The sequence below is a fragment of the Manduca sexta genome, chromosome 18, assembly GCF_014839805.1.
Source record: "Manduca sexta isolate Smith_Timp_Sample1 chromosome 18, JHU_Msex_v1.0, whole genome shotgun sequence".
Lineage (NCBI taxonomy): Eukaryota > Metazoa > Arthropoda > Insecta > Lepidoptera > Sphingidae > Manduca > Manduca sexta.
Window position 1 is genome coordinate 3607043 of NC_051132.1, and position 14450 is coordinate 3621492.

Sequence of the window (14450 nt, forward strand, 5' to 3'; positions counted from 1 at the left end):
TGTGGGTGTTTTGTGTAACAATATAACATCAGTTATTTGACTCCTTATTAGCTTTTCGTTTAGAAAAACCCCTTGCAACTAACAGTTAAAATTAATAAATAGTCACGATCAATATCTATCAATCATAACAAGTTTAATTGCAGGTCACACATTTAACTTTTTTCGATTGGATTTTTTCGAGATCGATCAACATAGTTATTATTTCCGCAAACGTTATAAACGAGAGCACATAGTAATTACCGTATGGCATGGAGCCCTTGGTGAAGTTGTCGGTGAGCGTGTGCAGGGCGCGCTGCACGTTGCGGCGCGTGGGCTCGCTGCGGACGCTGCGGCACGTGCACGCGTACGCCTCCAGCAGCGGGCGCAGCGTCAGCAGCAGGCGGCGACTGCAGGGAATACATATGTAAATGAGAACAGGGAATAGTTAATAAATTTATTTTTGTGTTAGATTGTAGGTTTGCAAGGGATAGTAATATTTATTGGAGTAACAATGTTTATAAGAGAAACAGAAGGTGATGTTTGAACTATTAACATTGTACAGCTATTGATTTTATTCTAAGCACCACACAAATTACAACTTTCTATTACCAACTAGCCTTTGTGAAATATAAAACGGAGTTGATTAAAAAACACGCTCACTAACCGTTCCGCGACGGCTTCATGCTTGTGTGAGATCTTGTACTTAATGCGTTGCGTGGGGTCGTGTACGCGGGTGACGTCGTCCTCCTCGTCGTCGAGCTGTTGCGCGAACCGGCGCGACCACCGCTCCTCTTCTAGACTGTCCGTGGGCTGTAGCAATAAAGTTACTTGATATAATAAAGGTTAAGGCGATACCTCAAGGTCCATTTTCATACATTTTGTTTCACCTTTAATTTCGTCATATTAAATTTTAAAGGCAGAAATATCCATGATTATTAATTATTTTTACGTTTTTCTTTCAACTGCGAGAACTAATCACTAACTAGACGTGAATTTAAATTCTTTACTTGCCAATACTTGTTTAGTTACCCAGATTAAAGGTGAAACAAAATGTATGAAAATGGACCTTGAGGTATCGCCTTAAGTGTGGAAACGGAGCTCGAAGAAAAGTATGTTTTTTGATGGGTGGCATAGTGACTACTACATTTAATTTCTTAGGGCTAATATAAAATCAGGTTTAAAAATAGGTACTAGACTACACTGTACAAGTTACAGTACAGTACCATCAAAAATATTTTTTCTCATACGTAACCTAACACCGAATTTATCAAATGATAATGACCGAATGATTGAAGTATGAATGATTGTCATTTCACCTGCACAGCGGTGATAACCTCGTCAGCCAGCAGCGCGTCGATGGCCTCGTTCATGCGCTCCTCTATCCGTTGGCATGGCGGGCACAGGATGAACTCTTGACTGAGGATTTCGCACAGTTGCAGCGCTGCCTCCATCAGGTCTGAATGGCGGATCTCGTCTTGATCAGCGTCTGGTTGGCGTATGATGCTTTCTAGGGCGGTTGCTGTGGAAAGAAAAATGTTTTTCATATATCTAGTTGTGATATGTTTATGGTGTATCCAGTTATGGACATGCAATCATCAACTTGGGAACTTATTACAATAACTGAATAAACCATCCATATTGAATATTGTGCAATCGCATAGAAAATTTGCGGTTGAAGTTATAAATATTATGGATATCCTTAATCACAAGTAGAGTAACCAAACATGAACACACTCGTCTCTTACCTATGATAGCGGGCGCGGCGTAGTGCGCCACCACTGCGTTGGCGTAATACGAGAGCTCGAGCGCACCCGCAATTGACAGTTGTGGCTTCACCATTTGTTTTTGTCCACCCTCCCGCCTGATCAGACCACGGCCGAGCATGTCCAACTGGAATTTTAATTGTATGTGAAAATAGGAAGTGATTTAACTAAGCTAAGTTGTGTAGTATAAGATCGTGATATAGCTTTATTAACTATACTAGATGAGATAGCCATTAGAGAGCAGTATATCAGATAGGCTGTCAGTCGATCTGCTTTCCATAGAATGAGTGAATATATTTGAGTAGCAGTATGTGTAAATGTCTAAGCCAGTGCACGGTGTCGTGCGTACGTACGGCGCGCGCGGTGGCGGGCGCGGCGGCGTGCGGCGCGAAGGCGAGGTCGCGGCCGCGGCGGCGCAGGGCGGCGGCGCGCGCGCACACGGCCTCGCGCAGCGCCGCGAGCGCGCAGCCCGCGCGCCGCTCCGTCAGCACCACGTACGCCACCACGTTCGTGCACATCAGCGCCGTCGACGATGCCGCGTCTGCACACATAATACATAGCATTATTGTGATTAGTACAGAAACCTTTATAATTGCCAACTGGCAAATATTTATATCTCCTTTACCATTATTATTCTTATGCAAAACCTAAAATAAACCTTAAAAATAAAATAAAAAAAAAAACATCAATCTCACCATACACAAGATGCCTGCCGATCGCCTCGACCATCATCTTGTGGTCGGTGCTGACGTCATCGCCGTACAGGCTCGAGTGGCTGTGATTGTATAGGATCTGCCTGTCGAGATTCACCGCCAGGTTGTTGTTGGGGGGCGTCAGCGGGCTCTCAATCGGCATCTTGTAGTGCTGGTACTTCTGGAATGATGTCACTAGTTCCTGGAAAATGATAATATATAATTAGTTAATATGTACCCATACCCATATAATAATAACCATTCTCATATATATCTCATATATTCATAAATTAACGAAAATTCTACAAACTAAATTTATTTCTGCACTCACGCAAAAAATATCAGACTTTAAAAATCCTCAGTATTAAAAATGAAACACCCTATACACTACAGGATGTCCACAAACACATACCTTAAGGGATATAGGCTGGTTGAAGTCGACCCTGATGCTGCCATGATTGGTATTCAATGTCCTCCAAATCCCTCTGAGGGCCGACCAGAAGGTCTCCATCTGCTTGGGCATGCCGAGCTGCTCTCGCACGAAGTTGCCGTCCACGAGCCGGTCGTAGTTAAGGGTCACGGGCACCAGGAGAGCGTCGTCGATCGTGCCGTCCAGGTACGCGTCCATTATCACCGAAAGGATGCCGGCTGGAGGTAATAAATGTATATGAGTATGAGAAATAATGATTTGTGTAGAAGTAAGATTGCTGGTGTTTGGAAAAATATTTGTGTTAGGTATACTGTATGCACATATTTATACAAAATAAAATATATAATTAAATCAATTTAAAAAATAGTCAACAGGTACAGTGTAGCTTTCTATTTGGGAAAAAAAAACAGTGGATTCCATAGTTTCACTAATTACACCCTACACATATGTATATCGACAAGCTTTTCTTCTCTATGATGTTGTAGTGTAAAAAATGTGACGTCATAAAACTATACTGTCATCTCTGTCTAACTTCAATGTGATATTAACAACATTAATAGCTTTGGTTTTTTTAATCTCTTTCATGCACCTCATTTCTTATTTTACCCTCTTCACGACACCCCACTCGTACTTAGCAATCAAAACATAATAACGTGACAATAATATAACATTACTATAGTATTCTATCATAAAGTTATGCGCATGCGCTTCCACTGTACACTGTAGTAAAATATGATTAGCTCACAAAACACGTACCAATTAAATCATCCACTGGCACGCAGCGTGTCAAATAAAAATGCATATTTATTTATACATTAAAATGCTGTTAGCCTCACTCTATCAACTATGATAGAGTGCGCAATAGAATAGTTGGTTATGAAACGGACTGCCGAGACGAATGTCCGCAGGTTGAAATCTCACACACACACACACACACCTCTGACTTATCAAAAAAATTATGTGTGTATTTTTTGTGAATTATCGCTTGCTTTAACGGTGAAGGAAAACATCGTGAGGAAACCGGCATACCTGAGAAATTCTCTATTAGGAGTTTTCGAGGGTGTGTGAAGTCTACCAATCCGCACTAGGCCAGCGTGGTGGACTAAGGCCTATTCCCCCTCAGTAGTAGAGGAGGCCCGTGCCCAACAGTGGGACAGTATATAAATACAGGGCTGATATTATATTATTATTATTATATAAAATGCTGTTGAGAACAATGTAGCTTGTAATAGTGAAGGCAGTTTCAGAATTGATTGTGTAGTTGTGTAATCATCTCTTAAATATAGAACATTGATTCTCAAAGTGGTCTAGGGGTTCACGGGAGTCTTGACGGGGGTCTAGGTTGTGACAAAAAAATGGGGGTTCACAATCCGTAAGCGAGGGTCCCCGAAAATGTATCTGATTTGGATAGTAAAGAACTGAAATTATGGCTTTGCTTCACTATTAATGTAGGCAGATAATACTTTAAAGAAGCTTAGAGACTGTTACATGTAAATGTATGGGGAGGTCTACGTTCAGTAGACGGCGACAGGCTGATTGGACATCAGTATACAATTCGTTCTCAGTTCCCACTCAGTAGTAGAGGAGGCCCGAGCTCAGCAGTGAGCAAGTATATAATACAGGGCTGATATTATTATTATTATACAATTCGTTAAATACAAGTTGACGTTGTCTCACCTTTAGGCGGCTGTGGTTTCCCTGTCCTTGTGCGTCCACCCTCGATGAAGAACTCCAAATTGTTGTTGGCGCCCAAACTGTTCAAGATGTATGATCTGAAATACATTCATAATAATATAGTTTTATTGACATAAGTACAGATATACATACATAACATCACGCATTTTATCCCCGAAGGGGTATGCAGAGGCGCAACTAGGGCACCCACTTTTCGCCAAGTATGTTCCGTCCCATGATGTGATAGGGGGCGAGCCTATCGCCATATCGGGCACAAATTCCAGACTCCGGGATGATACTGGCCCCTTATTCTGTATGATAGTGTAAAGGCGTAACGCGGCCGTCTCATGTTATCTTCGAGAAATGTGCGTGGAATGGTATTCTGTAAGCCAAATTTCTATAGTCCTAAACATGATGCGTTGTGTTACGTGCTTGTTACACACTGTCAAAATAACGTGCGGGATAGAGAATAAGGCCCCTGAGCAGAAAAACCCAAATATCTATAGTATATAGTATACGGAACACATTTGGCGAAATGTGGGAGCCGTGGTTGCGCCTCTACATACCCCATCGCGGATAAATGCGTGATGTTGTGTACGTATCTATAGTATATACATCAATATTAAATGGGAAGTTAATACAGAAGATTGAATAGATTTTTTTTTGTATGTGCACGGTAAAGTGACTCCACCGCACCTGATGGTAAGTGGAGTGGGATCCAATAGCATGTCGACTGACGAGAGATGATTACCCCTAGGCAGTCGACACAATAGGGGACCGGACAGGTATTACCAAAAAATCTGAAATTCAGTTTAAAGTAAAGTTTGTAATATTAAAAATATTATCTCATATTTGTTTTTGTAAAAGAGTTGTGATTTGTATTTTTAAATCAATAAATAAAATACAATAATTATAATATTTTTAGTCTATTCTTTACGGCAAATGAAACACCAATCACGGCGCATGACGTCACACGTGGGTAAAATGTAAACAAACAGACGTCATCTGGATGTCATACCGCGTTGTGTTATTTTAATGCTTTAAAATAAATCGATGAATATTTCAATTAATTAAATCATTTGTACACCCAGGGAGGTTATGGCTATGAGATGTATTTATTTATGTTTTAGCTGCCACATGATATGGAATAGAATAATTATTTATATAGAATTCTGGTTGTTACACAGTAACCTGAGATTAACACGGTCTATGCAGTGTTGCCAGATCATAATTTCTCTTTACCCCAGGATTATTCGGAATTTAAAATTTTACCCTTAAACCAATCATAAATAATTCGGTACTTTTTTTTTCTATATCCTTATCTGTGCAGACGCCACTTCTTTCTTCACTTCCACTTCAATAATTATTAATTTAATTATCTCATTTTATTAGGAACAACTAGCTGTACACGAAAATTGTATTGAATAAACAATTATAATTGTTTCATGGCCTACAATTTTTGTAGGAAACATCTTTCTCTAAGCTCAATATTTATTACAATACCGTGAAACAATAGCTTTAATACCTTAACTCGTAGAATTTCCCCCAAAAATTACCATAAAAAAAATACCCTGCTGATTCAATTTTACCCTAAATCTAGGGTAAATAACCCTAATCTGGCATTATTGAATCACTGTTCAAATGACAAGACTTGTCAAGTTGCTTTATCCACGTATGACGTCACACGAGACGAAATGACATAATGTAGCGTTTGCGCGGGAATTATAGCTATTTAACATTTAGGCATGGTTTTATGTACTTTTTAAGCTTTATTTGTGCAATATACTATTTTTCTTGGCTATTTATATCCACAATGATCAATTTAAAACACCTTCTGAAAATTTGTCCGGTCCCCTATTATGCCGGCCTGTTGGAACCGGATATATTTACAGTACACAATTTGAAACAGAACGTTCTAATATTCCTCATAAAATATAGTTTCTGATAATAAATACATAAGAACCTCTGTTTATAAGTGTTTATTTCGTATTGATGACGTCAATCATTGTTATAAATTATTTTGAATGTATTACGGATAGAAACTAATGTTGAATGTTATCTAACAATACATTAATAATTACAATAGAACAGACATAACAATTCACTTATAAATACATCCATTCCACGATATAATCATGTGTTTATCCATCTTGACGTATATAAACCATTTTTCCTTAATTCCCACGAGTCAAATTGTAATTCGAAAAGTAAGATTTGGCAATAGATACGTTTTGAAAATCATACGTTTGAACATTATTTCTGGGTTAATAATTAAACATTTTTAACTAGCTGCTTTTTTAGAAAAAAATATAAATAATTGTAAAACATAGTTGAAAAAATATTAAATTTAAATTTTAACGGGTCCCTGTAAAATCATACTTCTTGATTTTCTACCTTATACGTGGGAGTCATCGTATTGTTTATAAAATTTCAAGGCTATTGTGTTCAAACAAATAACCGAAACAACAGTGTCCTCAGCCTTATATATTAGTATTAGTTTTCTTTCTTTCCTGCCAGCCGAAGCTGGCTTCTTTGTTTATTTGTAGTTTTTCATTTATTTTATGTCCAATATAAAAAGTTTTAGTTATATATGTGACTTTATTTAACTAATAATTAAATATTCTCATGTACTTTGACTTATCACAAGCTTAACTATGTCAGCCTACGTGATGAATAAATGATTTTATTTATTAGTATTATTTATGCCTTTGTAATTGTTGATTACCTGAGCGCAGACTTGTAGACGGGATCGCCGTGGTATTCAGACCCGTCGACTCTTCGCCTGATGTAGAACGCACCGCAGCCTCGTAAGAACCAACTGGAAATAATAATATTGATTAATTGAGTAGGCCCAGTTTTCAAATAAGTTTGCAAATAAAGTATTTTATTTATTTATTTATGCTTGACAATATAGTATTTATCGCACGCTATATTTAAGAACCATTTTCAAAATAATACAATATCATTTACATAAAACATACAAATAATAATGAATATCATTCATTAATAATTTGTTTAAGCGAGTGCAGTTGAGAATAATAATTTCGTTCAATATTTTCGGTATATTTTTGTTTTTGTTTTATTATTGGAGCGGCAGTCTTATTATTTAAGTAGGTGTGCTCGCGGCTTCCCCTGCGTGGAAATCAGTGTGTCATAAAGTTTTCCCGCGTAAATATCGTCCCTAGAGATTTTTTACCACCACGCCACTTCTCAACAGTAATTGTTAAAATCAGTCAATTTACATAAAACTGTAATGTACTATTAACTTAAAACTTTCTCAAGAATTGCACTGTTAGTAAAAACCGTATAAAAATCCGTTCAGTACATTTTGAGAACATCGATCACATACAGACATAGCTTTTGGGTACTTTGTTTTATAATATGTATAGACATTAGAGACACTTATAAATATAAGCAGGCTCACCCGAAGAACGGTATGCGCATGTTGTCCCCGGCGGCGACGAGCGGCGGGCGCAGCCCCACGAGGTAGAGCGTGAAGGTGACGAGGATGTAGTCGAAGTGCGAGCGGTGCAGCGGCACGAACACGAGCGGCAGCCCCGCCGCGTGCGCGCGCCGCAGCCGCTCCACGCTCGCCGCGCGCGTGCCGCAGCCGCGCGCCACGCGCCGCACCGCCTTGTGCGTCACCCACGCCACCAGTCTGCGGCGACACATACCTACTGTCCCACTGCTGGCCACGGGCCTCCCATACTACTGAGAGGCCTCAGTCCACCACTCTGCCCTAGTGCGGATTGGCAGACCTCACACACCCTCAAAATCTTATAAAGAATTTTGAAGGTATGCAAGTTTCCTCACTATGTTTTCCTTCACCGTTAAAGCAAGCGACAATTCACAAAGAATAGACACATAATTTAAAAAAGTCGGAGGTGTAGAACTGTAAAAAAATTAGGAGTGTGTGTCCCTGGGTTTTTAACCTACGGACATTCGTCTCGGGAGTCCGTTCCACGCTTTATCGACGAGGCGTACACGGCGGAAAATGGGTGTACCAGTTGCGCCTCTGTCTACCTCTACGGGATATAAATAATAAGACGTGAATATTTACGTATGTATGTGCGTAAATAATAACCATCTCACGTAAATGTACAATTAATAGGTAACAGTACATTGGACTTATAACAACTTGTAAACCAAAATTATTGAAAAATAAAAAATAAATATTGATGTTTATTCATCACAAAGCGTATTGGTATAAAAAAACCTAACTATTATCTGACCTAACCAATCATACAAGAAAGTGATAATACTATCCAACCAACACATTGAAATTGGTGACATAGTCCAAACTCTCCTGGAAAAGGGATAAGATCTAATATTAACTTGTATATATATTATTACGTACCTGAGCACATTGTTGGACATGGCCGAGCTGATGTCGGTGAGCACCTTCTTCGCCTTGGCCTCGACCCTCCGCCTAACGGAGGAGTAGTCCAACGAGGCCTTGCTCTTGGGGCTCCCATCATCATTCGCTTTGGCCTTCTTCAGTTCCTCCTGTGTCGTCTCCTCTATCGCCTTCAGGAAGCTCTCTTCTTTTTCTACCTGCAGCATAAATTTAAAAAAATAGTTTCAGAGTCCTAGAAAAAAAAGTAATTCTAGATTCTGCCGCTAGATGTCGCCTCATAATCTACACTAAATAAATGTAAATTTTATCTTTCATTTTACTAGTATTAAAAATGCGAAAGTTTGTAAAAATGTTTTGATAGTTGATACTTGAATGTTTATATTATTGGTAGAATTTAACGCAAGAAATTTGACACATGGGTAGACCATGACGTCCTGAATTAATAACATTTTTGTCTCGTTAATTTGCTACCCTGGAGCTTTTTTTTTTAAGTTGTTGGCGTCATACAGTCTTTTAGGGACTTCTGTAGCAGGAAAAGCTAACATCTAATATTCAATAATTGCATTAAAGACTTTTATGCTTCTTTAACCGAACATAACTTAAATAACATCGAATCTTTCCACGTAAGAAATTTAGCCAAACCAAAAGTCATTTTTGAAAAAAAATCAACCCCTCAAATCGTTTAATGTACAGACGATTGTAGACCCTACACCCAAGAAAATAACATAAAAAATTAACGATCAGTACAATCACAAATATCCACTCACACTAGGAACGATGTCCTTATAGTCATATTTGGTGAGATTGAAGCACTGCACCAGGTCGCACAGGTACCGCGACACCACGCCACCATTCGCGTACTTCTGCCGCCCAATATCCAGTATGTTGATCACGGCACCAGTGTCGGTTGATTGAGGATCCTGCCAAGATTCCTGCGAGAATAAAACAATTATTAATTATCGAAAAGTCGGGAGAAAAATATGATATAAAACCGCGATAAAATAGTTTTATTTCAATGTCTAACATTCACGTGAACATAAATCATAAATTTTAATTATAAATAATCATAATTAAAATTTATGATTTCTTAATAAATAATATACATAATTTATAGATTTTCTGTGTAAAATTATAAATTATGTGTATTCATAACGTATTATAGTCTACATGCAACAATATATATATTTTTTTTTATTCCAACCAGAACTTCCTAGAATTAACGTGTTCAAACAAACAACCTCTTCAACTTTATACAATAGTATAGATTTGTGTGCATAATTTCGTTAAAATCCATTCAACAATTTTTTTTATTCATTTCTTATAATCTTCCAAAGTTCAAAATTCGTCCAACGTAATGTAGGACGCTCTCCAGTTAGACGGAGTGACGATCTAAGAAACGTCGCTAGCAAGAACTGGATGCGACAGGCCGAAGACAGTAAAATGGCGCATATTGAAGGAGGCCTATGTCCAGCAGTGGACCAAGATATAGGCTGATGATGATTATGATGATGAAGACAAAATTAGAATTGTATTCATTAAAATAAATTTAAAACAGTCTAGTCTTAGTCAGTTATCTATGTCATACTGATATTAATATTCAGAATCCAAAACAGATTTTATTACGTGGTCATGAACTTACGATTCGATTTGACCACAATTTGCAGACAGGTTTTTATGTGGACCAGAATAACAAAATAATCAAGTAACATTAACTGTTGTGAATAGTAGCGGTAGACACTCTTGGTTAGGGATTGCAACATAACCATGGTTACAGTCAGTGCATTGCTGATCATTTAAGGAAGGGTAGGGAAGGTAGGTTGGGTTAGGTTAGGTTCTTGAGCTTTATATGATCACGGCAGTTTAAACCCATTGTACCTGATGGTAAGTGGAATGGGTTCCAATAAAAAGCCGACTGACGAGAGAGGATTACCCCTCGGCAGTCGACACAATTACGCCGGCCTGTTGGAACCGGATATACTGATTCCGGAACGCGACACACATGGCTTACTATTGCAGGTTTTAAATTAAATTATTATCATATGCCAAATTACTTACTTAAAAATTATTCGTTAATCAAAATCAATAAAAATAAAGCAAGTCTCATAAATGATAATATACACGTAGACCTTGATTCGTGAGGTTCTTTAAAGATCCCAAAACGACAAAATCATTGTTATTTCAAGAAAACCGCAAATAGGAATCAGGAAATGCGAATCTGTATCGGAACAATAAAATTTTGAGGACATGTCCTTATTAATGGACACAAAAGTATAAAAAATAATAAATTCATTAGGAAGCTTATTAATGAGGCGAAAAACGGAAATGTTTGCGAGATTAGTTTTATTATTAATGAACATAAAAAAATTTGCAACAAAACTCGTTTTTAATGCATGCGTCTTTATGGAAATTTACAATTAATTCGCATTTCTGATATCTGAATATACTTGTGCACCTTAAGATCTTTGCCACAAGAAACATCTGGCGTGACTACAATATCTTTGTCAAGTATAGAAACATCATTTCCAAAATGTATTTGGTGGGCAACCACTTTTACTATATGCCAGTAATGAAATAATTATGTATGATAAGAATTGTTATCTAAAGCAGTATTTATTTCTCAAACTTATAGCCACGTACCCCTATTAGATTTACTAGATCACGGCGAACACCTTAAAATCCTGAACATCGATAAAACAAAAATCAATCAAAGACATCTCTTCAAAATTAGCTTGAAAAGTTAAGGAAGTAAATTCGGCAACCCATTAGTCAGATAATCGGCTAACAGCTCGTCTCAACAAACGATCCCAATGTCAACCCGATTCCGAAAATGAACCAATCAAACATTGACTGAACCGGGATGGGTTAATAATTCATTTGTAAAAATGTCAAAAAAATATTTTCGATTGGTAAATTTTTGATATAGATTGAAAAAATAGCGATTGGGATCTTTTATTGAAAATGGTAATAAACGACATTCACATTTACATAAATTATATCGCCTACGAGTAACTGGCGTTCTCCAAGTGGTGCAAACCCCACTTTGGGAAACACCGATAATAAGGATAAGTTATAGAAATCAAAATAATTTATTTGAATCTGTAAAATGCAAAACATTATTTAGATTCAGTGATATCTTTGCTCTAACACCAGTTCAGAGGAGTTTCTAGCAGTGTATAGGTGAACTGACCTACGTAGTTAACTGGAAAATATTACTCAAAAATATGGCAATACCATCATACCCCGTGCAAAACTGAGCGTAACACTTGGAAACAGTAAACGTGATTTATCAAAGCAACTTACTAAGCACGTTGTATTTATCAGTTAAGGTCATCGGGATCGATCAATCGCTTATCACTAGGGTCGTCACAGACTGCAAAGTTATATACTATGTTGTAGGCATGTTGTATGTGTTAATAACTACAGCACCATATTATATTTTTAAAAGTAAAATAGACTTTATTTAAGCATTTCCTAGAATATTTATATATTTTTTTATATAATGTTATAAATATTATGAACTTATTTATTGAATACTCCTCAAAAATACATAAATGATACTATTTCTATGAAGTAGAAATCATTTAAATTTTTACTGTTATTCCTAATGTACTGCACCTAGAGTTTTTACCAAAGGCTTGACGCCTGGAGAATGATTGAGTAGAAGTTGATATATTTAGTATAAAAATCACCGTAGGATGATGCCAAATCGAACAATCTTAAAATATTTTATTACAGTCATTACTTTTCGAGTCTTTGACAACCCTGAACTAACATACGCTTTCAGAACTAAGGCAATGGCATTGTCCTCAAATCTTTCGTTCGTATATCAATTTTGTGATAAGATAGGGGAAAACGTTTGACTTTGGACTAAACAAAATTTTTTGGTCGTAGCATACTTCATCATAGAAAATACATGTACAATTCTTGTGTACTTGTAAAAACAAGTAAACGATTAGGGGGTAAACAAGTTCTTGAGTGAAGACCACGGCTAGGTAAACGTAGTGTAGGACGTCTTCTAGCTAGATGGAGTGACGATCTGCGAAAGGTAGCTGGTAAGAAATGTATGCGATAAGCCGAAGACAGGGTAAAATGGTGCATATTGAAAGAGGCGTATGTCCAGCAGTGGACAAAGATATAGGCTGACGATGATGATGAACTATAAGTAAAGGGATTTAGTGACTAAGTCATATGTCAACTAACTGTTAAACGACATATCCATCATTACTGATCTATTTTAACTTATTATCGTTGGGCAAATTTTTATTTGAATTGCGCTGCGGCCCTGATCACGTGACGTTCGATAGACGGAGGTTTTCACACTGCAATAAGCAACATTCGATATGTGCAGATTCTCACAATTTAAGAAGCAACAGTATGGTAAATTAAAACTAATGATTTCTTATATTTACGTTCGCCCTGTGACCACGAAGGCTACAATCTTTGAAACGTCGGGAGAAAATTATAATATAAAAACCACGATAAAATCTACAAAATAGTTTTATTTAAATAGATTAAAACTTTCAAAAAATGTTCATCAAGCCATTCTATATCTTACTCTTTCCGTTCGTTTAACATATCTCTCATGATCTTGAACGCTATTACGTAAATATTATACAACAATCACCTGCCAGTCAACGAAGAATGATGACACACTGCGCATGACCGTGAAAGTTGAAATTCGTTAAAACTGGCGAGCTATGCGCCGGTACACGTTGCGCCGTGCCAACACCGATTATCTCTAAATGAAGTGCAAATAACTGATGAAATGCATTAGAGCTTAGAATTGTGAAAGTAATAAAAACGAATTATTTGTAACAGTCAATACACAAAAATATCATAAAATAACAAAAAAGGGGAAATAAAAACAACACAAAAAAAAACTGGTATTTTTTTGGATTTTAATAGAAGTTCCCTATCCATACCCGTGGCTCAGTCGAGGCTGTAACAGCCGACTAATTAGCATAATGATGTGGTGCAAACCATAACACAACATTGTGTGCAACGATAAATTCTGTTTACATTTTACTTTTCGCGAAACATTGTTTAATAACATTTCAATTTGTCATTACTTACGCGCACAAAATATTAGAGTGGAACGGGATGCCGAAACGAACGTCTGGAGGTTCAAACCCAGAGCCACACCACTGACTATTCTAAAAGGTATTTGTATTCTTCATGGATTATCGCTTGCTTTAACGGCGAAGTAAAGTATCGTGAGGAAACCTGCATACCTGAGAAGTTGTCTATAAGAATTTCGAAGGTAAGTGAAGACTGCCAACGCGCACTAGCCAGCGTGGTGGCCTAAGGTATAAACCCTCTTAGTACCAGAGAAGGCCCAGCAGTGAGAGACTATTTAATACAGGCTTGATATTATATATTATATACATAATAGTTTTGGATATGTCACAAGAAAATAATTAAGACTAACACTTTTTGAAGGAGAATCTACGATTGTTTCTGAATACTACACATTACCCCTATATTATTTCGTTGTAAAAATAAAAATTTTAATTGATAATAATTTGTATGTTTTTATCAAAAATAACTCGAAATTA

General features: G+C 37.2%; 1 protein-coding gene across 4 annotated transcripts in view; it reads right to left on the reverse strand.

The window, feature by feature from the left end:
• Positions 1-14450, reverse strand: part of LOC115444265 (glycerol-3-phosphate acyltransferase 1, mitochondrial) — a 75477-nt gene that overhangs the window by 3606 nt on the left and 57421 nt on the right. For all 4 annotated transcript variants that reach the window (XM_037440171.1, XM_037440167.1, XM_037440170.1 and 1 more), the window contains 12 exons: positions 9663-9827; positions 8896-9092; positions 7963-8196; positions 7264-7356; positions 4542-4636; positions 2847-3082; positions 2438-2636; positions 2096-2283; positions 1725-1869; positions 1296-1498; positions 644-789; positions 241-386 (listed from right to left, as the gene is read on the reverse strand). In XM_037440171.1, coding sequence (XP_037296068.1) covers positions 241-386; positions 644-789; positions 1296-1498; positions 1725-1869; positions 2096-2283; positions 2438-2636; positions 2847-3082; positions 4542-4636; positions 7264-7356; positions 7963-8196; positions 8896-9092; positions 9663-9827 — 2047 coding nt within the window. The remainder of the gene's footprint in view (positions 1-240; positions 387-643; positions 790-1295; positions 1499-1724; positions 1870-2095; positions 2284-2437; positions 2637-2846; positions 3083-4541; positions 4637-7263; positions 7357-7962; positions 8197-8895; positions 9093-9662; positions 9828-14450) is intronic.